The sequence below is a fragment of the Homalodisca vitripennis genome, chromosome 8 (genome assembly GCF_021130785.1).
Source record: "Homalodisca vitripennis isolate AUS2020 chromosome 8, UT_GWSS_2.1, whole genome shotgun sequence".
Taxonomy (NCBI): Eukaryota; Metazoa; Arthropoda; class Insecta; order Hemiptera; family Cicadellidae; genus Homalodisca; species Homalodisca vitripennis.
In genome coordinates, this window is record NC_060214.1 from 16,167,002 (window position 1) to 16,191,551 (window position 24,550).

General features: G+C 32.3%; 1 protein-coding gene across 2 annotated transcripts; it reads left to right on the plus strand.

The window, feature by feature from the left end:
* The first annotated feature begins 118 nt into the window (after nucleotides 1-118).
* On the plus strand, nucleotides 119-23,228 carry LOC124367359 (matrix metalloproteinase-2-like). Of its 2 annotated transcripts, none has more exons than XM_046824113.1 (6): nucleotides 119-285; nucleotides 9,835-9,999; nucleotides 11,016-11,284; nucleotides 12,163-12,307; nucleotides 17,188-17,454; nucleotides 18,525-23,228. In XM_046824113.1, exons 1-6 carry the CDS (start codon nucleotides 153-155, stop codon nucleotides 18,806-18,808), a joined length of 1,263 nt encoding a protein of 420 aa, XP_046680069.1. In that variant the 5' UTR covers nucleotides 119-152; the 3' UTR covers nucleotides 18,809-23,228. The 2 variants fall into 2 exon arrangements, with proteins under 2 accessions (XP_046680069.1, XP_046680068.1); XM_046824112.1 differs by lacking the exon at nucleotides 119-285 and adding an exon at nucleotides 471-675.
* Nucleotides 23,229-24,550: the final 1,322 nt, after the last annotated feature.

Consider the following 24,550-nt stretch of genomic DNA (forward strand, 5'->3'; position numbering starts at 1 on the left):
GAGTACCAACACAAGGAGGATGGTCAGTAACAAATATTGTTGTAATATAAGTAAGCACAGACTGTTTCTTTGCCTGGGAGAGGATAGAGGGGGTGACGTGCATTTCGACGATGATGATGAGACTTGGCTTCTTGAGTACCAACACAAGGAGGATGGTCAGTAACAAATATTGTTGTAATATAAGTAAGCACAGACTGTTTCTTTGCCTGGGAGAGGATAGAGGGGGTGACGTGCATTTCGACGATGATGAGACTTGGCTTCTTGAGTACCAACACAAGGAGGATGGTCAGTAACAAATATTGTTGTAATATAAGTAAGCACAGACTGTTTCTTTGCCTGGGAGAGGATAGAGGGGATGACGTGCATTTCGACGATGATGAGACTTGGCTTCTTGAGTACCAACACAAGGAGGATGGTCAGTAACAAATATTGTTGTAATATAAGTAAGCACAGACTGTTTCTTTGCCTGGGAGAGGATAGAGGGGATGACGTGGATTTTGACGATGATGAGACTTGGCTTCTTGAGTACCAACACAAGGAGGATGGTCAGTAACAAATATTGTTGTAATATAAGTAAGCACAGACTGTTTCTTTGCCTGGGAGAGGATAGAGGGGATGACGTGGATTTCGACGATGATGAGACTTGGCTTCTTGAGTACCAACACAAGGAGGATGGTCAGTAACAAATATTGTTGTAATATAAGTAAGCACAGACTGTTTCTTTGCCTGGGAGAGGATAGAGGGGGTGACGTGCATTTCGACGATGATGAGAATCAGAATCAGAATCAGAATCAGAATCAGTCTTTATTGTTACGTCAACGTTTATACATAGCATTGCTATAGAAACAGGTAACATTGTCATAAATTAATGTAATAATGATACATACACATATACATTCATACATATGCACATCACAATTCACATATACATTATAAACTTACTTAATAAAAATACATATAAGAGGTCAAGACAGTGTAACAAATTTAATGTAATCTATGTTTAAAACACAATTTTTAAAATTCAGGATCCATCAAATACTCATCAACACTATAATAGTTTTTTTCCAACAAAAAATCTGTTAGTTTGCTTTTAAATGTTTTTGAAATTGATTAAATGTTTATATTTTTGAGGTAACTTATTGTATAGTTTTTTTGCCGTGTATATTGGAGTTTTTTCTACCAGACGCAGTCGATGTATGGGATATTGAAAATTAGCTTTAAATCTTGTATTGTAATTATGATCAAAGTTATCACTTGATAAGCTTTCAAAATTTGATTGTACTGTTAGTAGGGTTTTCAGAATGTATAAATTTGGAAGTGATAAGATTTTTAATTCTTTAAACAGAGGTTTTGCAAGAAGTTTCTAAATGATGAAAAGGTCATTTAATCTCATAATTTTTTTTTTGGATCTTATAAAAAACTTTATCAAAGTCAGAAGATGATCCCCAAAATTCAATACCATATTGAATTATTGAAAAAAAGAAAGAGTAGTAAATTATTATTCTAGTTTCCAAATTAATTGAATTTCGTAACACTAGCATTTGATAACATGCCGAGTTTAATCTTCTAATAATATTTTCAATACATTTTTTTCCAAGAAAAGTTTATATCCAGATCTATACCTAAAAATTTTGCACTATCACATAATTTTATTTGTTGGCCGTTGGAAAAATCACATCCTTATTATAGCCCTCCTTTAATTGTGCTGTTCGAAAATTTAATAGTTGAGTTTTCTCTTGATTTAATTTCAATCCGTTTAACCTTAAACCAGTATGCCCAATTCATAAAAAGCTTGATTTAATTTATTTTTCAATTGAAAGTGAGAGTTTGCTTTAACAACTGCGGTTGTGTCATCTGCATATAATATAATTTTTGGTGAAACATTTTTAGGTAAATCATTAACATACAGAAGAAAAAGTAGAGGCCCCAAAATAGACCCTTGAGGAACGCCAACTTTAATTTCCTCCCAACGAGATCTAGATTTTACACTATTTTTAAAAATTACAGTTCTTTGAAATCGATGAACTAAATAAGATTCAATCCACAGGATTGATCTATTTGAAAAACTGTACAGTTTAAGCTTTTTTAAAAGGATATTATGGTTCACACAATCAAAAGCCTTGGACAAATCACAAAACACACCCATGGTTCTCTGTGAGCCATCCAAAGCCCAAGAAGACACCTCATTTACAAGTTTATTAATGGCCCCTAATGTACTGTGACCCCTCCTAAATCCGAATTGATCACAAGTCAAAAATTGAATTAGATTCTAAAAAATTTGTAATTTGGTTTAGTGCTAATTTTTCAAATACTTTAGAAAATGATGGCAGTATTGAAATTGGACGGTAATTATCTGGATTTTGTTTTTGGCCTTTTTTATAGAGTGGTTTTTAATTCAGCCCGTTTTAAAATTTTTTTGGAAAACTACAATTTTTGAATGATTGATTAATTAAAAACTGATAAAGTGAACAGCTATACTATACATTACATGTTTCATTACGTCCAGAGGTATTTCATCCCACCCAGATGATTTTTTATTTTTTAATGATTTTATCACTTTAACAAACATCATCTGATGACACATTACCAAAATTAAACTTAAAAAATTGACATTCAAGATCAGTTTGTGCTAAATTTAGGGCCTCTTGTTCACAAGGTCGAGCCTTAATTTCTTTGGCCAATTCTGCAAATTTTTTTGTTGAAGAATTGTGCAATTTCCTTTCCATCTTTAACAACCCTACCACTATCCAACACAACATCAGGAAAATTGTTAACAGATTTTTTTTGCATCCAAGCTCAGATTTATACTACATGCCAAGCAGCTTTATTTTTATTTTCAGAATCTTTTATGAAATTAGAATTATACATTTGCTTTGATTTATTACAGACATTTTTGAAAATTTTTTTATTATTTTTTTACATAATTTATGAAATTTGGATTGTTTGACTGTTTGGCTAGTTTACTAAGCTCCCTCTTTTTAATGCTTGAAAAATGAGACTTGGCTTCTTGAGTACCAACACAAGGAGGATGGTCAGTAACAAATATTGTTGTGATATAAGTAAGCACAGACTGTTTCGTAGCTCTTGCCTTTTCCCTGAGGAGGATTGATGGAATGATGTGCATTTTGACGAAGATGAGATCTTGTGTCTGAAGCATCACAAGTCATACTGTTATAATGTAATAGTGTTATGGATAAAAATAAGAAAGATGTTCAGGAAAATCCAACAATGTAAAGCATGTTTGCACATGTGTCATTCAAAGAAGCCATATCAGAACAAAACTTCGTGCAAGAAAATAAAATTTGACTTGCAACAAAATTTTTTTTATACGGTCTTTCAATTGCAGTTCCTAATTATGCTTATTTGCCTCAATCACGTCTTGTCATAGGTTTTTGACCTTTTCCCTACTTTCGAAATATATTCCCGTTAGGATTAAGGAAGCCCTTATTCGCCAAAGCAGATGATAAAAATTCTCATACTTAAAGTTCCATTATTTATTATGTATTCAAGACAATATGCTCAAAAGACACAATAAAACTTTACACAAAACTACAGTAGAACTGGGAGCTGACAGGCAAATGACAATATGCACTGTCGACACCCAGGCACCCATGTTCATGTTTGAACTCTAAACATTCCAGTTGTTTGAAAACTTTAAGATAAAGCATGCAGTGTGCTATTTATACACCACTCAGTACAGAAGCTTATAAATTTCTAGACTCCGCCAGAACTGTTATAACTCCACCAGAACTGTTATAACTCCACCAGAACTGTTATAACAGTGCCAGAAGAGCTGACTAACTAAGTAATAGATATGTTAGTTGTCTTCAAATTTTTAATTATGTTTGAAAATTACCTCATAACGGATTCAACAAGAAGAAAAAACTATTTTGTATATTTTCCTATTTCAGACTATTGTAGAGTAAACTATTAAACTAAAATTATTCTTTGAAAGTACCAATAAAAGAAAGTAACTCTTTTACAGACTCATGTAACAATTCAAAATGTGTCAGTCTCAAAACAGGAACACATGTTTTGAGTATTGTTTCCAATATTAGATAACAATTTTGAGTGTTAACAAATAACGTACCACTATCTTGTTGGATTTTCTCTTTTATTTTTTGAGGTCCTTTGGTTAAAAAAAGTTTCATTAAGAAATCAGATAATCCAGATTCTATAGTAATAACTTAATTTTTAAAATATTGTTACTTTCGGTTAGATAGAGTAGATAGAATAAAAATTTCAGTGTTGATGACAACATTTTTTTATTGAGGAATTTGATAAAACAATGCACCACAGTTTAAAATGTGAATGTGATTTTTGTAATTGCGGTTTTTACAGAAGAAAACTCTGGTAGAAGTGCAAAAATGATGTCTAGCATATGTAACTAATGATGTATGGGTAGCCTAACCATATTAAAAATGGTTTCAGAGGCACAATAGTGATTTATGGAAGAAACATTTGAGTTACGAGTTTTTAATGAAACTTTCCATCATAATACAAACATAACAATAAATACAAAACTAGAAACCAGACAAATACCAATTTCATCTACACAACTCTACTATTGAAAACATCTACCTTTGGTACAGTGGTGATAACATCAATATTCTTATAAATAAATCAAGTAGCATTAAATTAACAGTTCTGTAGGAATGCCTATTTTTGCTATTAGGAATTTTGCACACAATTATTTACATTTTAATGGCAATATTCCATAATATTAACACATTTTAGGGGGAATTTTTGGCAGAATACAAGTATTTTATAAGATATTATATTTGATACTCATATTTTCCCTGGATGAGCTTTAAATTTTGTACACCAAACTGTAATAGCCTTTATATTTTTATAAGTAGTTTGAATTTTTATTATAGTTTCTGTAATATCTCTCAAGTTTGAAATACAAAACAATAATTTATTATTTTTGTCTAAATCTACATAAATGTCTTAAAGGCCAAATAAAATAGTTTTATCAAAAATAAAATAAGAAAATAAAACCTTAATTTGGAGAAAACCTGCACATACATCGGAAATTAGATTTGCAAATGAAACAAAAGAGACAACGTATTCAATTCAACAATCAACAATACTCAATGAAGATTAAAACAAAGGTTTGTGAATAATGGAACCTGAATTGAATGTCTGACAGAGCCTTATTGATTACAAGCCATGATAATTAATTGTTTGACATCAGTGTTTTGATTCCATCTCCAGGATGTGGAGTGTAGTTCAAGATTGATTCCGTCCCATTCCAACAGGAAATTCTTAAGAATTGCATATTTAATTTTTTGGAAGTCGTGGTAATGGCAGTTTAAGTTCAAACATGAAAAACACTTAACATAAGAATTTTGTTCAGTTAGGACAAGAATCTAAGGAAGGCCCCATTGCACTTATCTAAAATTGTACCTAAAAGAACTCTTTGTGCTTGCTTCCAAAGAGATATCAAAGCAGGTAAAGGAAGTTATTCCCTTATGTCTAGTTTAGCAAGAGCATTGAAGGGAACCTTCCCTACTTCGATAGTCATCTTCCATAGTAAACTACAGCTATCGATAAACACCTTTATACTGTGACATTTACAGTTAGTGAAGTGCCGATCCAGGACATCCATAAGGTTGCCCAGGCAAGTTACACATCGGTTTTGCTGCAACCACAGTAGGTTCAACTGGAAGGTATAAAATAGCCGGAAGTGAATCCTCCTGTGGTTAATTTTGTTACCTAGATTTTATCGTTGCTTTTGTTTAAACATTCTTAACATCCACAGTCGTTCATTTTGTATCTTTAATCCCGTTGTTGGTAATTTTTTGTTATATGCAGGGATGTACAGCATGGAGATGTACAGAATGAGTCAGAAGTAATTTTGTAAAGTTTTTAGTTACAAATGAAAAAGGCGTGCAGAATGCAATAGAAAATCTTCGTTTGTAAAAATTACTTTTTCTGTGTAACAAAAATAAGCGTTATTTCATAATGGGGAATTAGTTTAACGTTTTATCATAAATTTAGTTTATAATCTGAAAATTGGGCTGAACTTTACAAAACAGGCCTAACATATTTTCCACTTAAGTGGAAAAATTTAGGTATTCAAAAAAATTGTGATTGCATTTTTAAATTTGGAATTTTTTACTCCACATATTGTACATTTCACAAAAAATAATTGTGTGACTCTATAACTCTGCGTAGAAACAATAATAATTAATTTTAAAAAATACTGGGTATTAAATTATAATTTTCAATAATGTATAATGTCTAAATCCTATACACTTAGTGCTACAGAAAGTTACAATTTTATACTAGTCTCCATCAATTTATAATTTATGTATTCAAACAAACACATGTAAACCCAAAATATAAATGTATGTGGGTTTCCCCCTCTGGTTATTTTTAAAATTTCAAAATCACAGATTGTAATGTATCTTGAGACATCTAAGTAGTATAGATATTTATTTAAAATGAAATGAAATGAAATGATTTATTAGCCCAATAGAACATTACAATGTTATAAGGGCTCGTCAAGAATAATAACACTAAATACTAAATAACAATTAAAAATAAAAAAAAAAAAAATACTAACTACAACACAAGTAACATATAGCTAATACTAGGTGGGTATGATATTTCACATCTTAATTATTTTCTGGTGAATTCGGTACGAAAATCGTCAAAAGTATAAATTTCAGTTTGAAGCATGTATTCTTTAATAGTTTTTTTGGTAATTCTAAGCAATATATGGGTCAACCTCGATTTTTCTCATATTACACTATAATGTTCCAATAGTCAATTAGAAAAGGAAATGACTAGAATTTCTTGCCGGGAAAGCAGTTATAGGGAGCAGGCAACTCATATTACAATATAATGTTCCAATAGTCAATTAGAAAAGGAAATGACTAGAATTTCTTGCTGGAAAGCAGTTATAGGGAGCAGCAACTCATATTACAATATAATGTTCAATAGTCAATTAGAAAAGGAAATACTAGAATTTCTTGCTGGAAAGCAGTATAGGGAGCAGGCAACGCGAGAATTACCTATTAGTGATCAGGGGCACTGACCGTGATCTGGGCTTCAAATTTGGAACTACTCGAGTTAAATTTTTTTTCTAAAAGAGCAAGCAGCGCGAAGCGCTGCGCAGCGGGCAAGCATCGTGCGTGATCTTCGTATATACTGAATTGATTCAGGCCAAAGGAATGACACAGATTCCTTTACCAGATTTTTACGGAGATTTTGTATTGGGGCGGATTATATTGGTTTACTTTGCTTTCCAGCATGTAATTATGTGTTTAAAATTGTTTTACATACAATACCTACATTATATTGTAATATGTAATAACACTTTATCAGAAATTTTTAATAAAAAAAAGGATCACGCACGATGCCTGCCCGCTGCGCAGCGCTTCGCGCTGCTTGCTCTTTTAGAAAAAAAATTAACTCGAGTAGTTTCAAATTTGAGGCCCAGATCACGTCAGTGCCCCTGATCACTAATAGGTAACTCTAAGCAATATATGGGGACCGTCTGGGCGGTTGCCTGCTCCCTATATAACTGCTTTCCGGCAAGAATTTCTAGTCATTTCCTTTTCTAATTGACTATTGGAACATTATATTGTAATATGAGAAAAATCGAGGTTGACCCATATATTGCTTAGAATTACCGTTTTTTTTGAAAGCCTTTAATGTAGGAATCTCTCTCCCATGCTAAAGGTAATTTGTTAAAAAAATGCTGGACTATTGTAAGAGAAAGATGTTTTAAAATGGGTTGTTCTGTGTATAGGAACAGGTTAGAGAATAACTATTACGTGTTGTGTAGTTATGATGGGAGATAAAGGGATTGGACTGTATTCTTTTATATGTTTGAGTTAAAAACTTCCATTATGTAAATACTTCTTACTGTTAAAATTTGAAGATTAAAAAAATGTCCTCTACATGATTGATTAAATTTCAAATTTCCTAGAATTCGGATTGCTCTCTTTTGAGTTTTGAAAACCTGTTCAATAAATGGTGAACTTCCCCAGGAAACAATTCCATATCTCAACACAGATTCGAAATAGCCAAAATAAATAGTTTTTTGCTGTTCTTAAGTCAGTCAAGTCTCTAATTTTACGAATAGCATAACATGCTGAATTTAGTTTCCCATTTAACTGACTGATGTGATTTTCCCATCTAAGATTGTCATCTAAAGTAACACCAAGAAATTTTACAATTTTTTGTAGAAGTAAGTTTACTTTGGTAAAAAGTTATTTCAAGTTGTTCTCTAAAGTTTCTAATAAAGTGAAAATTAAGTATGGATGTTTTGGAAATATTTAAGGATAGTTTGTTAGCTTTAAGCCAGTTAAAAATCAAACTAATGTTATCATATAATTTTTGAGATAGTTCAGTTTTATTGTCAGATTTAATCAAACTAGTGGTGTCATCAGCAAAGAGAATTAATTTGTCACATAAATTGAACTGCTTGGGTAAGTCATTTATAAAAATTAAAAATAATATTGGACCTAAAAACTGACCCTTGGGGTACGCCTGCCTCCTGTTTTGAACTATCTCTACTACCTGGCTGCGATCCCTCAGAAAGCTACTAAACCAATTGAGAGCAACTCCTCTGATGCCATAATACTTCAATTTATAAAAAGAAAAGAAATGTTCAAAATTCATGGTGGGAACTTTGATATTTTTTAAAACTAAACCATTTTAGTAATTTTGAAGGTTTTATCGCTTCAATGACACTTTGTAGAAATAAGTTCTCATATACTTTTCAAAATTTTGAGGGGTTGAAATTAAAAACCTGAAATATCAAAATTCTACAGATAAAAAGTTATTCTAAATTGTTTTAAAATAATAAAACTAAGTTTTGTCCAACACTTCTTTATAGCTGATTACTATTGAGTAAATGGCCATAATTTTTATACCTAAGAATTAACTAGAACAAGATTATATAGTTCAAAGTGTTAAAACATTTTTTTATATACTGAAGCCAAAAGTGTAATCCTATTCAATTAATGTGGTTATACTATGATATAGATTTTTGTAAACTACTTAGATTATTTCATTGCTCAACAAATATTCATTGGCTTAAAATAAAAATATGCTTTTAAGGTTAAGTTATAACATTTTCATTGAAAGATGTCACCCCCCCCCCTCCCCACGGGGGATGATGAGTATCCTGGGATTCTCATAAAGGAAATAGGCTACATCCCTGGCTGAAATCTTTGCCATTGGGAATTCAGTGGGATACTTGACTCTATCTCTATTTCTTTATCACAGGAAGTTGGATGATTGGTCTTTTGATAAACACTACAGTACACTTTATCATCTTGTTTCTGCTCCAGAGTTAAGAATTGTTTATTTTAACATGTACAAGTATTTGTTTTCAATTTGAATAACAGAAAACATTTGTAGTTGTGTATAATTTCCAAAATATCTAGATTATAGCAACAATTTGGATCTGATATGAATGCATGTGGAGAATGTCTGGAAGAATTTCTAAGCAGAAGATAAAGGAAACTCTTAAATATGGACATTTATAGTACCATGTGATACTTTGTAAATACCTCAAGTTTTTATTGTAAATTATAACACCCCAATAGATTCCTCTATAAAATGAAATATCTTCCTATAAAAGCGGGTATACACCTTGTGTTACACTTTACACACATCATTTGCCTCCCAGGAAACTCTTAAAGTTGCTTATTCAAGTCCAGAATTAGATAACGGCATAATGTGTTGGGGGTTTTTTTAATGCCTATTTGTTTTATAGAGTCTTCTATCTCCAAAAGAGGGCTCTGATAATAGTTAGTAAATTTGTCAAACTGTGACTCCATTACAGTCTTTAAGAACTCATTTCTGTTACAGATGATGGTACGAGACTGTTCATGGTGGCTGCTCACGAGTTTGGCCATTCGCTCGGACTAGCGCACTCGTCCGAACCCACATCCCTCATGTTCCCCTGGTACAAGACAATCGACTACAGCTTCGATCTCTCTGAAGACGACCAACGTGGCATCCAAACTCTGTACGGTAAGAAATTGTGTTCGGTTTTTCACTCGGTTCTGTTGTGATCTTTACTGCTGCCTGCTACAAAACAATACTTATATGAGTTTAATATAACAATTACATAGCTAAAGTTTGCAACTCATTTCTCACCAAAGTTATTTGTAATTGATGTGAGGTTCTTTAAAGTAAAACATGAATAAAACTTGCAAGTTGGCAAAAAAAATTACTGAGACAAAAAAGTAAAACTATCTTATTATCATTATAGAAAACCATTTTATATATACCGATGTTTTTTAGTTTTATTTATTGTGTTATAAATTTATGACATAATTTGCTAATTGAAAAAAGTTAGTGAAAACACATTGGTTAGTAGAGTGAAACGCCGCCTACCGCATCAGAATACGACGATCCAGTCAGAAATGGCAGCGCATAATGTACTTCACACTGTGTACCTAAAACAAGCCATTTCTGATTGGATAAACCTTTTGAGATGCGGTTTGCGGCATTCAACTCTACTAAGTGAGCTCTTTCAAATGAGGTATCACTCGACCCAAGTTCAATTTAAGATTTCCATGTTTTCCTCTGTGGGCTGTCCCCCCATGGTTGGCAGGTCATGGTAATAGCATGGAAAAATAGTTTACATAGTCATATGACACTGTGCAAAGTACTTTATAGATGTTATCTCCTATGGTTTTTTTTAAAATATTAAGCCATACCCATACTTTTCAAACACCCTGTATATATAGGTATATTGAGTAAACCACAATTCACTCTCCAAGTGTAACTCTCCCGAAGTAAAGAAGCCAGTTATGTGAAACAACTGCAAAAGACAAAGGTCATACTATCTCTATCCATTGTCAACTTGAAACAATGCTCTTGACTCATGCCTTTGAAAATTATTGGCAACAAACAGTGCCAGAAACTGGTAACACGTACTTATAGAATAGAAGTTGAACCGTTCTAATTTAGCCAAGTATTCTACTTTCTTATTATTCTTGTGAAAGACCAAAAAACTTTCATAGTTCACAATTTCTTCTCAGGTATCAAAAACAGATGGGCAAAGATTCCCACGTACAACCCTGGGTATGGAAGACCACCTTGGCAGCCTCCTTACAGACCGTCAGCCAGGCCAACAACAACAACCACAACCACTACCACCACCACCACCACCACCACCACCCATCGTCCATACCACCGCCATCACCACCACCCCACGACTCCTCCACATCCCAGTAAGCCTGACACTTGTGATACCAACTTTGACGCTGTCTCTGTCATCAGGAGGGAAACGTTCTTCTTCAAAGGCCAGGTGAGTTTAATACCAAATGAATTAATTTGTTTAGGAATATAAGGTCTCAAAATACTCAACATCCCTCTTATCAATATTATGTATAATTGATAAGAGATAGGGATAAGAATAGGACAACAAAATCCGAACACCTAGATTTTACACACCTAGATTTCACGTGCAGTCATTATGTTCAAATAATAACAAATTCGTAAACGTAAACGTAACAATAAATCTACTCTCTACTGATTAACATTTGAGAGGAGAAAGGAAACCAGAATATTTACGTGAACTGGTTTTTCAAAAGAGATTTTGTCATACAAAAAAAATGTTAAAGTCCTTATCTACCATTTTGGTACTTCATTAAAATTTCCCGAATGCAGGTCTTTTGAATAAATAGAGCTTTCTCTTCTATCTTTCTCTTGATGCCTCATTAACTAGCATGGTACAAGTCTCTCAAAAAAATCACCAAAGAAACATCATTGTATAGGTATATCCTTAAAAATTCCTGTTATTTAGCGAGCGTATTATTTGATACATCATTGTTTCGCACATCTACTCTTGTCAAATCAAGATCTATCTCTAAAATAACAATAAAAACACACATAATTGAATACACATTATAACAATACATGGATTAGTCCAGTCCTCTCCAGAAAATTTACCTAATAATTTCCTTCGCTTAGGTTTAAAACTAGCACAAGATATAATGTTCCTGGTGTGTTCAGGAAGGGCGTTAAACAAAAGGGGCCGAAATAGGACAAGCCCCTCTTCTCAATTTTCAGCTTCACCGAAGGGAAGTGAAGCTTTTCATCTGTTTATCAATCCTTATGAACTTGAATTTGTAATCTTTAATATCTTATAAGAGCACTGATAATAATACCTTATTGTGTTTGCAGTACATGTGGAGACTTTCAGAGAAAGGTGAATTATTGGAAGGATATCCCGCACTAATCGTTTACCTCTGGAAAGATCTTCCAAAGAATCTCACACGCGTCGACGCTGTCTACGAACGACTTGACAAGAAAATCGTCTTCTTTATAGGTAATTTTGTCATGGAAATATTGTTGAACTGTGTTTATTAAGTAGATTTTGTGTACAAAATTAGCCAATCGCAACTGTCCTCATGGTAGCACTTGATGAAAATTTCCCTACAAATTTGCTGAACGTGACCCCTGAGCTCCAAAACCATCCTTGTTCCAGAGTGGGTCTATCTATACAAGAATGTAGCCAGGAAAAAATTTGGGAGGGGTCCAGACAACTGATATTTTCCCGTAGTGGACAAAGTAAGGCCCCATTTTGTTCCTTAAAAAGTTCTTGACCCGTTTCTTTGTTAAGAACGATCTTTCAGTAGTACATGTCAGTAATACTGACTTATTTAAATAATAATAATCGTTAGCTAAAAAAAAATTATTGAACAAAATTGAAAATTTTGGAGGAGATCCGGACCCCTTGGACCCCCTCACTGGCTATGTCCTTGTATCTATGCTATATAACGCGGCTTTTAGACATAATAACTGCCCCAATAAAGCCCAAATAATTTAAGACTTATAAATTTATCTTATAAATATCTCAGTTGTTTGTTGGCCAGCTCGATACACTATTTCGTTCAAATATAGTGACAGTTTAAACTTTTTTTTAATTCATAACTCACTATTGTAGACCTACAGAAAAATAGAGTTCTGGAATATCCATAACATTTCCTAAATTTGCTGTAATTTACATATTTTTCGGTACCTCAAGTGGTTTTTGAGGTGTTAATTTCAATGTGACATCAACCGTCTTTGGTTAGTTGCATCAATACGTCTTTGATATAAGTTGTCAATCTAGTTATCAAGATTTGCCAAAATTGAATATATATTTATTTCCATCTGTGAAGTGTATGAAAAGTTTGTTATAATACTGATCAGCTGACAACAATGCCGTAGTTTGTGATTGTTGTGGTTTGTACATGTCATGCAGTCGGCTTGTGCTAAGGTTTCTATTTTAACATACATTTTTTGCCTGACATTATCATGTGATATATATTAATATACAAGTTATTTAAAAAGAAAGTTTATTGTACATTCCTTGCTAAGTTTAATTACTTACTGCAGTGGCATTATTATGATTTGTAAAATTAATGACATCAAATGAATAATTCTTATATGGAATTTCATTGTGGTATAGAATTAAAGTTATGTAAATTCTTTACCACAAAATAAATGTATGTAGATTAATTGAGGCCATGAGATGCCAAGTGTGTGATAAGTGCATCTTTTCACTATTTTGAGATAAATGGTGTTTTAAAGTATTTTACGCCGCAGAACTTTAATTTTTATTTGATTGAAAATATATTTTGGTAGTCATTTGTCTATGTTATTTAGATAATTTTGACATAAAAATCAACTCAGAAAATCAGTATTTTTATTTATATTACAGTTTTATTTACTTCAGGGCATCACTTACTCCACTTGGCTTCTTATTAAACAAGTACTTACTCCACTTGGCTTTTTAAATTATTGTTCTTTCAGATCAGGTGACCAGTAGACTACTGTTGGCACATCTGTTTCTACATCAGATCGACAATTATCTGTAAATCAGTTTTTTTAAGGAATACATTACTCTTGGAAATAAGAATCAAATAATTTTCTGAGAAAATAATATTTATTTGTGATACAAAGTGAAGTTATACATTTAATTTAATTGATGTCAACTTAAGTTCAATGTGTTACATGATGCTTTCATCTTCAGACTCCGATTACTTTATCAAATTCAATTTCCTCGTTTTCAAGGGGTTCATTTGTCTCCTTTGAAGATCCAGCCTTAGTTGGTGTTCGGCGAGTAGTTGGCTTAGTTACACGTTCACCTTTCTGAAGATGTGGTAGATTGATGTAAAAATCATGGTGAATTCGGGGGTATGAAAGGTAGAAGGCTTTGCAGGTCAATGTACTTTTTGTACTGAATTTTGATTCCAAGTGGAGGAAGGACTGCTACTTCTTTGTTATTGACTATGTTTTTTAGCAGCAATATTCATTTTATCAAAACAAACAGTTTCTGTTACCACAGAAGAACTATAAAAAAAGAGTGAAAAGGTTGGTCTTTTCTGAATTTTAGCCAATGAAATTTACTGATTCCTATTACATCTTTGACAAAAAAAGGCAATATTGGCTGCAAATTAATAAAATCTTCATCTGCCATTTTGACTACCATGAACTTTTTTACTACTCTTTGCGATGATCTCACTCCAGTGAAGAGGAATAAAAATCTCTCTTGAGTTGTATCTCTTGGCCTTCTCGATCACACCGAAGTCCCTATCACATTCATTAAAGGAATGACCCGGAACAAAGAATTTATGGTCAACCAATTTTAATATTTGTTGATTGTGTTAACCACGACCAAAACTTTACAGTCAGAGAGCTCTTATTTTGTCCCCCACAGTTGTCACTGAAAGCGATGATATGATTAACTGTAGGGGGCAAACTGTTTACAAACTTTAATATGCAAGAAGCAATTGCTAGGCAGCCTCTAGAATATTGGCTTTCATCCCACATGAACATAGTTGCTTCTCCTGTACATGCATTGTGTATGCACAGGTTATATGTCCACAATTGCCGACAGTAATATACTTTTACTACATTGCAGAACTGGTGTTGGTAATGTTTTTTTGAGATCAAAGACTATGACAACTTAGGACTCATCTTGATTTACTAATGTTCTGCTTCTTCTTTTGCTTTACGCGCACTTTCGGCTTTTCTAAGGTGCAATTCCTTCTTGGTGAGAAGCTCAGATTTATGACCAGGAGTTTTTGCATGGTCGATTTGATTTTTCAATAAGTCGCATGTGTTACAAGTTGTCAGTGCTGGGTTTTCTGGAAGCTGTAATTGAATTTAGTATTGAAAAAGTAACGATTAAAAGCATTCTTTTATAGAAGATTTATTGTTTTCATTGGCACTGTTCTTTATACTTATTGTACATCAACTTCAAGTTTAAACTTGAATCTAAATAGCGCAACATGCGGATTTTTGTTACGAGAATAGTGACTTGTGTAAACTGGAAAGGACCGAATGTGACCAATTACCTCATCAACTTTATCATCAGGTAATTTTATTACCTGGTATAGCTTTTTTACCTCTCAAATCCTTTGGAGAGACTCCAGCACCTGTACTTTGTAGGTTTTTTTGAACAAAATAATCCAGCCGTCGATTAGATATGTCAAGAGTTTTTACAAAGAACTTTTTGCAAACTCTTTATCCCCCCAAAACTGTACTGAACGCTCACATTCTTATTTTTTTTTTTTTTTTGCATTAAGTTTTTTTCTTACTACTTCATTTGTAGCAACTGAATTGAACAGGAAAGATGTTTGTAAATTCCAGTTATCAAGTGCCCAGTATTCACTAAAATCTGAGGCCGTTGTTCATCATTAAACTTATCATTACAGCCATACCTGCACTGATGAACATATCAGTTGTTTTTTTTTTCGCTGCATGAAGTCTACCTTTCGGATCATTATACTCCAGACCACTATTTCTCAATGTGGACGCTCTTTTCCTTTTCCACATCCTTCTTCTTTACGTTGCCTTTTCCTTGGGCGCTCGATTTCAGCTGATTCAACGTTAGCTAATTGCTCTTTCGTCACTGCTGTCACTTTCTGACGATTCAGGCTCATAGGTCTTGTCTTGATCATCCCCATCATCTCCTGGAAGTAGATTTTATTTTTAAAAACGGTTTTTACTAACTTTATTATAAAACTCTATTAATCCAAAACAGGGTAAATGTTTACTTTAGCTGTGGTACTTCGCATGAAATTGTGATTTTCTCTGTGGAAAGTAACGTACTTAAAAAGTGCTTAGAAAAAGCAATAATGAAGAAAAATATGAGAACGCGATTCCTGCATGAGGGATAAACCCTCAATGTAAGGAAAACTCCAGAGTTTTAATTTAAAAATAGTAAATAAAAGGAAAGTAAGAAATATGAAGCTAACAATAATGTTGCCTATTTATGTATTAACACCACTGTAGCCTAAAGATGACTTTTATTTTTCATTATTGCTTTCCTAAACACGTTTTAATTACTTTCAATAAGGAAAATCACTGTTTCATGCGAAGTAGCTAAAGTAAACTATTACCTAAAAAAATAAAGCAACAGAGAAAGTTTAAGCCTAAATAACGTAATTGGTTCATAGTTCATGGCTAAAATAGTCTGTGTTGGTCAGATTTGTAAATTTTTGACTACCTTTTAATAAGTATGCAAATAAAGCTTTTGATTTAAAACCAGATAATTATGGCCATTGAATCTCTATCCCACCAATTTATCTTTTGAGGTTATACTAATATTTTAGAAGAAATATTTTATAACCAAGTGGCATAACACTCATTTTGTTGCACCAGACGTAATTAAAGTTACAATTAAAATTATAAAAATGTGTTACCTGTGAATAATGCCTCTTCAGAAGAACTCAAATGCTCTCCATTTCCAGAAGGTCCATGATTTTGCACAAACTAAGAAATCCAGTCTTGTTTGGAAGCCAACTGAGACATGTGGTACTCACACCACTTGGCTTCTGAAATTTTCTTATCCCACTTGGCCATTAACTGAAATCCGCTGATTGTTGAGATTGTTCTCACAATATCTTCTAGATAGCAGCACTTGTCACTATTTTCACTTATCTCACTTGTCTACCAAATTTTCTGTATCTTAAGCTGTGCATTCCTGTGCTTAACTCACTTTGGCCAAAAAAATGCACTTACCCCACTTGGCATCTCATGGCCTCAATTCTTTAAAGTGAACCATAAAGTAGCGTCAAATCACTCTGTATTAGCTAGATGTGAATTGGTGGTAGTCATCAAAGTAATCTAATAATCCATAAATTCCTGTTAGGCAAAAATCAATATTTACTGTGTTGGGAAATTAATCACTTTACGATACGGTGCTTCCATTCACAGGGCGAGAAATGTACGTCTTTGACGGCAACCGATTGGAGCAAGGCTATCCGAAGACGTTGAGCGTGATAGGCTTGGCCCCGGAGATTGACCACATAGACGCAGCAATGGTGTGGGGTTACAACAGCAAAACTTACCTCTTCAGTGGGAACATCTACTGGCGCTTTGACGAAGAAGCGAGATTCATCGAGTTGGACTACCCAAGGGAGATCACGACTATGTGGAAAGGCATGGGGTCACACTTCGACGCAGCATTCCAATGGAAAGATGGTCTGTATTACTTGTGTAAATTTGAGTTATGTTTCAACATTTGTCGCTTTGTTAGTGAAAAGTGTAATAATGTAATAACATTAGTCCCATTATAGAGCCTTGTGGAACTCCTCGATCTATAGATAAGGATATTGCTTGAACTTGTTTCTTCCTGCCTCCATACAGCTTATAGACTACTGTAGTACAGGCTCTCTGACCGGTAGGTCAAATTTCTATTTCCGGGATTGTCTATAAAAATTTACAAATGGGTTTTTAACCTTTTTCTCGACAAGACATTTAGTGCGTTATTTCAAATGTTATTGGTATAGAAAGAATCTCTTTAAAAATGAACACCTTATGGTAACTCATTTAACTCATTTTAGCTGTGCCTTTAATAACTGATTTGTATTGCAAGACTCATGACCAAGAACGTCTGGACTACAAGTTTAAAATTAAAACAGATGCAGATCAACAACAACACCAAAAGTGTGTTTGTAAGCAGAAAAAAGTAATAAGTTTTTTTACTATCAATTTTATTTTAAAACACTGTTATAACAATAGAACAAATCATAGAAATAAAAATGTCAAAATATTAATTCAATAACCAATTTTTTAAAATAAACTTGAATTTTTTAATTAGTTTATAATACCAACAATAAATCTTGTGTGTTCATTTCCTGTTGAGAAAAAGGTGAAAGTAGTGTCAAATCCCAAGGAAATGCAAAATTAATATTGAAACTTATAAAAACAGTGAAATATGGAGTCAGCGTAACATGGAGCTTAAGTGTGAAAAAATTGAATTAACATCTGTCGATGCAAAAATATATATACAAAAAATATACATTTGTTCATCCATAGCTTATAGCCTCTGTATTGAGCTAGTTACACACCTTGTTCGTCTTCTGAGACCGACTAGTCTGAATGGGCTGAAACGCGTCGGCCGCGTCAACATGTTAAACTTTGCTTGATCGACAGGAACAGAAAATCCTATTTGGAAGCTACTTATATTTTCTCATTGGTGATTAGTTAAACATTTTTACTAAACTCCTACATACTATTATAACACAATTCAATTTTTTCTTTGTTTTCAGGAAAAACTTATTTCTTCAAAGGTAAGGGATTCTGGAAACTGAACGACATGAGGATGAGAGCTCAGAATGACCACCCAATCCCCTCGGCCGCGTTCTGGATGGGATGTCCAAACTACGACTTGGAAGATCTCCCGAGTGATCTCCCGAAAAAACCAAAAGGAAGAAAAAAGTGGCCAAAGGAGGAAAAGAGCGCTATTACGTCATCAAGCTCCTCCACAACAACTTCAAGCTTCTGTTTATGTGCTTTGTTATTGAATTTTCTGTATCATTTACTGCCAAGATGAACTTTTTAAAATTTAGGCCTTTTTTGTATTTAGCCACACCAAGTGATATTTTTACTATGTATAAATTTGTACTTATAAATGAAACAGTTAGTCTGTTACGTAGCAATTAAAAAAGCAATGCTATGTAATATTTTCCAAGCACTGCCTGAATATTTTTATATTTATTTAAGCTTACTCAGAATAAAAACTAAAGCTTTATGTGTTGTTTTAAAATGTGTTATTGAAAACCTGTTCTAAACAGGTATCTTTACCAGTGTTAAGTTTATATTATTATACAGGGTGTTGGGTAAAAGTGTTCCAATACTTTGGGATTTTGTTCCACACTTAAAAAAGTTCATATGAAGATATGTCCTGAAACCTTTAGTTTTCCATCTATCTATCTATCTGTATGAGTTTGTATAAAAAAAACCTTTGGAAGACCTTATTTAAAATAAAATATTAACAAAATCCTTTACCTATTTCAAAATGGTGGATGTTAGTTGGTTTTGAGTTATTTTTATGAAGTAATTAAACGTCCGCTATTTTGAAACAGGTAGAAGGATTTTGCTAATATTTTATTTTCAAAAAGGTTAATACAATTCTTGTTTTATAACTTTTAACTGATTCAAAAGATTAATTTCTTTGATAAAAAACACATACAGACAGATAGACGGAAAGCTAAAGGTTTTAGGGCATACCTTCATATGAACATTTTTGCTCATTTTTATGTGTAGAACAAAATACTTAAGTATTAAAACACTTCCTGTGTATTAGAAGCTTTAATCTCAGTTGTCCCTCAGCATTTACTCAGTAAGGGTTTTGTAAACTTACGAGTAATAATTCGATGACTTAGCTGTGAAATTAGACTTAAGATTTTGTTTTAATAAACCTTTTTCATTCATTCAATTTAACCAAAGTCATATTGAAAAATAATTTGTACCATTATAAAGTGGATATTGTCCCATTTCATACCTAATGTTAAAAAAAACAATATATACTGTAGAAGAAAATTCATGTTTGTATCTAAGGGTCCTTGCCTTCATGGTTTTTGTGTTCCGGATTATTCCCTGTCGGTTCACGAGTGATATATATGAAAAATAGAGAAACACCTCCTCTTGTTTCTGAGTAAAAACAAATCTCAGAATGCTATTTCACAATCTCTGCCGACTTCGGAAATATTACTGTAATAATGTGTTAAATTTGTTTACATAATCATATTAAGTACATTGGCAATTATGTATTTGATATAAAACAGATGGGTAACCAGCAAAACATTTAAATAATTTGTTACTCTGCATTTTGTATGAATGTTCACAAAGAAAATTCAAAATTACTTTATTGTCTATCAACCAAAAATATTATTAGTATTGGATTTTTAAACTTTTAACTACGGTATCTTAAATTTTCAATAAACATTGAACTGCAAAAAGTACTTGCTCTGCCGAGATTCGAACCCGGGTCACTCACTTGTTGGGCGAGAATGTTACCACTACACCACAGAGCCCTTACTTTTTATGATTCCTGGATTCGAGTCCCGGCAGAGCAAGTACTTTTAGCAATTCAATGTTTATTGATAATTAAATCAAGCTATTGCCACTTTTACAAATATATAATTACAATATTTAATATATATGTTGTATAATTGTACAATTATATATATAGGTTATGTAAAAATATCAACATATGGTATTTTTAGAATGGAGTTATTCTTAATAAAAAGGACCTGCAGATGGATGATAACATGTTAGACATCAGAGAGTCATCTGATTTCCAGAAGGAGGGTTAAAAGATATTAGTGTAGATAATGAGAGTATTTTATATATCGATATAAATAAATGTGACATAACCAAAACTGCAAAGATCTCAATCCTCGTTTGCATCGTTATAATTTCTGCCAAATATGGGTTGTACAAATATTATATGTCAATTATCTCAGTTTGTAAACATATCCTTTTTTATTAAGTGAAATTTCAGTGCATTTTACCACAACTGTAGTTATTTACGAAAATTGTTCACGGATCGTAAACTTGGAAAGGTCTAATTTTAAACATTTATGTGTAAAAATGTAGTTGTTAAGAGAAATTGATGAGAAATTAAATAACTGTGGTTCAACTTGTAAATTGGTTTTTATATTTTTAAAGTATACGTGTAATAGAATAATACTTATATTCTTACTGATAGAAAAAGTAAAAATATATATACGTAAGATATAAACTGTACATTTCAATATTGTCATGGTTCCAGAAATTGTAATTTGTAAATTTTAGTGTTGTATGGCACAAAAGAATCAATAAGGGATATGTTTCAGTATCAAGGTTACATATGCAATCCTAGCTACATAGCAGTTCAGTGGTGTATTCAGGTATTTCCATGATACAATAAACACGGAAGCTGTCTGCACTGTGTGACTCATGACAGTGAACTAAGGAAGTGCTGACATCTAGTAGAAAATGCCAGAACTACTATCGTGACGTGTGTGGTTTTCATAAAACATAACTTGGAAATACTGAAAATGCTTTGAAATTTTTGCAAAACATTTTTGGTAGTTAGGACTGCATTGTACCTCCTAAAAACGTACAACACCGAGGAGAAAATATCTGGTTGATTCTTTTGTCTACTGTAATGTTGTTTTATCAATGTATTTACTTTAAGTAATCGTCACAGAATGTAAACTGAAAAATTGTATTTAACCCTTTCCTCACAATATATACTGCTTTCAAGATCAAATGTGTCTAAATTAAAACTGTAAATAACTAATAGATTGAATCTACAGTATCATATTTTGTTAAGGAAAAAACAAAGCTCTTACTACAATTATTTAAAACAAAATTAAACAATTTTCAACTAGGTTTTATTTTAGTTTTAAAACACGTCTCCGAATTCTTTTTTTATCAACTGAAGCAAATTTAGACTAATTTAACTTCAAATATAAAAAATTTCACATTTGTCAATAAAACAGAATAAGCAATGGGTCAAACAGGATTGGGGAATAACGGGTTTTTGGTGTGAGTACCATTCCGGTTATTGTGAAACAAATAAATACATGATCATTTATTGCTCTTTCGTATCACTGAACGATGGCAAATGTCCTGAAAAGTCATGTCATTGAAACAAATGTTTTATAATAGTGAAATATTTTAGTTAGTTGCACGTCCTGGGAAACAAGACCAAACGTGAGGTCTACCGCCAGCTCCAGTTGTATTTATGAAAATACTAGCAGTTACCCGTGAATTCGCACACAATTTATGTAGGCTTTGCATTTCTATGAGCACTGTTGATGATATTTCCGACGCCAATGTTGAGTTTGTCTTATTGCTACAATCAAGAGAATCTGACAAAAAGTGTATATTTATGGCCATTGTGATTTACTCCACTCTTAGTATTTTTTTGTTCCATAGTTGATATTGAGCTGTTTTGTCTGCAAAAAGTAAAAATTATACTAACTGTGATAAGCCCCTCGAAGTCAATACTAAAATTGTGTTTCCACAGCAACCAAAAACTAATTTATTTTCAAAATTGTGTCTAAGTACTTAAAAAAATAGTTCTATATACTTTAATGTTTGGAAATACAAAAGCTTTAACTGTTTGTTGAAAATGAGTATACTTAAAATTGCCATACATTTTTACCCCTGATTGTGTTCAAATATAGCTTTTTTTACACCTACACAACAAAATGTTTTAATATTTTTATCTGTAGTCCTACCATGCCTATTTCAAAGTGATTACTTTAGTTAAATTATAAATAGTTTTTGGTAAACAAACACGACAACAGCCTGGCGGCTGCTTATTGAAACAGCAAAAAAATTGCGTTAAAAACATCTGCCGAACCTCAGTTATCTCCACAGAGTATTAAATCGAAGTAAATTACATACACATATGTATGTACGTAGTGAAATACGTGTGTTACAAAGAACGTACAAAAAACACGTTTTATTCAACAGAAATAAAACGTAAAAGCGTGCACATCAACGGTGTGTGGGCAAGCGAGAACCGAACCGACCCACGGTCTTCGTAGGGTTAAGCTGAAAAACTTTCATAGTAAATAATTCTAATGTACATTTTTCATGATAAATACAATTCCAAATCTTTTTTCAACACAGACGTTTTGTTGCAACTTGTCTTCTACCTACTTTGTGAACGGAAAGGGTTGAAATGTTAAATTACGTTTGTGTGTGTGTGTACAAGCTGTGACATGTCTGAAACTCAGCGTTGCATGCCTCACTGTGCTTTTTCGAAGATGTGTATGGGATTCCCCGGGCTCACCCAAGTGATCTTACCAGAGTGGAACTTTGTTCAAAAGACTGAGTCTACGACTGATTTTTAAAGAACGTTTTAATGTATAGATTTTAAACGCTGTCGATATTGTTCATTTATTGTATGTACACACCAGTAAGTGTTGTTACAAATTATAAAGTTGGATGTGTAATATATGTTTGTAAAAATTCAATTTACTGCCATTTTGTGTCAAATACGCTGTTAATTCGGTAACAATTTTGTAATATATTTATTCTACCTAATGATACTTATCACATTATGTTTTACTTATAGCACTGTTATACATTGTGATAAGTTATATTACATGAATTTATAATAGTTATTACTATGCTAATTTGTATTATAGTATATGTTTTTGTATAAAATTTTTACTTTGGTTTTATGCTACAAATTTTGTTCAATAAATTATATAAGTATTAGATTTTCTGATGATTTCATATACCTGAAATAGATCTGTTAAAACTTCTAATTTATGATTTATTTATGTTTTTTAAAAAGAAGGTGTATACTTGATTAGCTGTGACCCCAGAAAGCGTAGATACCATACTCTGAGGCCGAAATAAGCCAAATATTATGTACATCGTCTTCCTGTAGTTGTAAATATGTTTTTTTATCTAAAGAACCCAAAATTAAAGGTATTAAGGCATAGTTTTTACTTTTTGCATTATTTTTAATTGTGCCTACACTCTTTTTTGTTGCTAAGCAACATATAATGAAAAAATATTTTATCACTTGTGTAAAAGTAGCATGCTTTTGTTTTTACTAATCCAAAAATTACACACAATTTAGTACATTTTGGCTATCTGGATTTTTTATTTTCAGTTTTTCATACTCGAAATACTTGAGAAAATTTTTAATTACAAATTACATATTTTTAAAAACACATTTTAGTACTTTTTAGGTATGAGATAAACCACACCATTAGAATCTATATATTTAGCTAAAAAAACTCCATATAAAAACTATTTTAATATCAAATTACTTACATTTTTAATGAATACTTGAAGAAATGCTTGAATTTTGGAGAAAATCCTGTAACATTACAAAAATACTAGTTCCAGTGTTAAACTCGACTTTTACTAGGAAAATCTAATTTTCCCACTAGTTGTGAAATACTATTTTCAAGTGTAACAGGAAATGATTTCAAACTAATTAGTTTCAATAATGAAACAGGAAGTTGGCACTTACTAGCCAAATAACTGGTTAGTGAAGCACTATCATAGTGGGCAATGGAACAAATTAACTTGTAATTTTGTAATATTAATTCAATGCTGATTTAACAGATATTATTTTGTACAAAAGTAGTTTCCAGATATGATAAAATGAAGATGCATGAACAACATGAAATAACAGTTTAAAATTTGTATTATCATGACTAAAATAATGACAAGATACTATTGCGCATTACAAACCAGGTGACCCAATAACCTTTGAACTAATCATAACAACCAATATGTTCTATGTGTTAAATTTGTAATAAAACCTTTC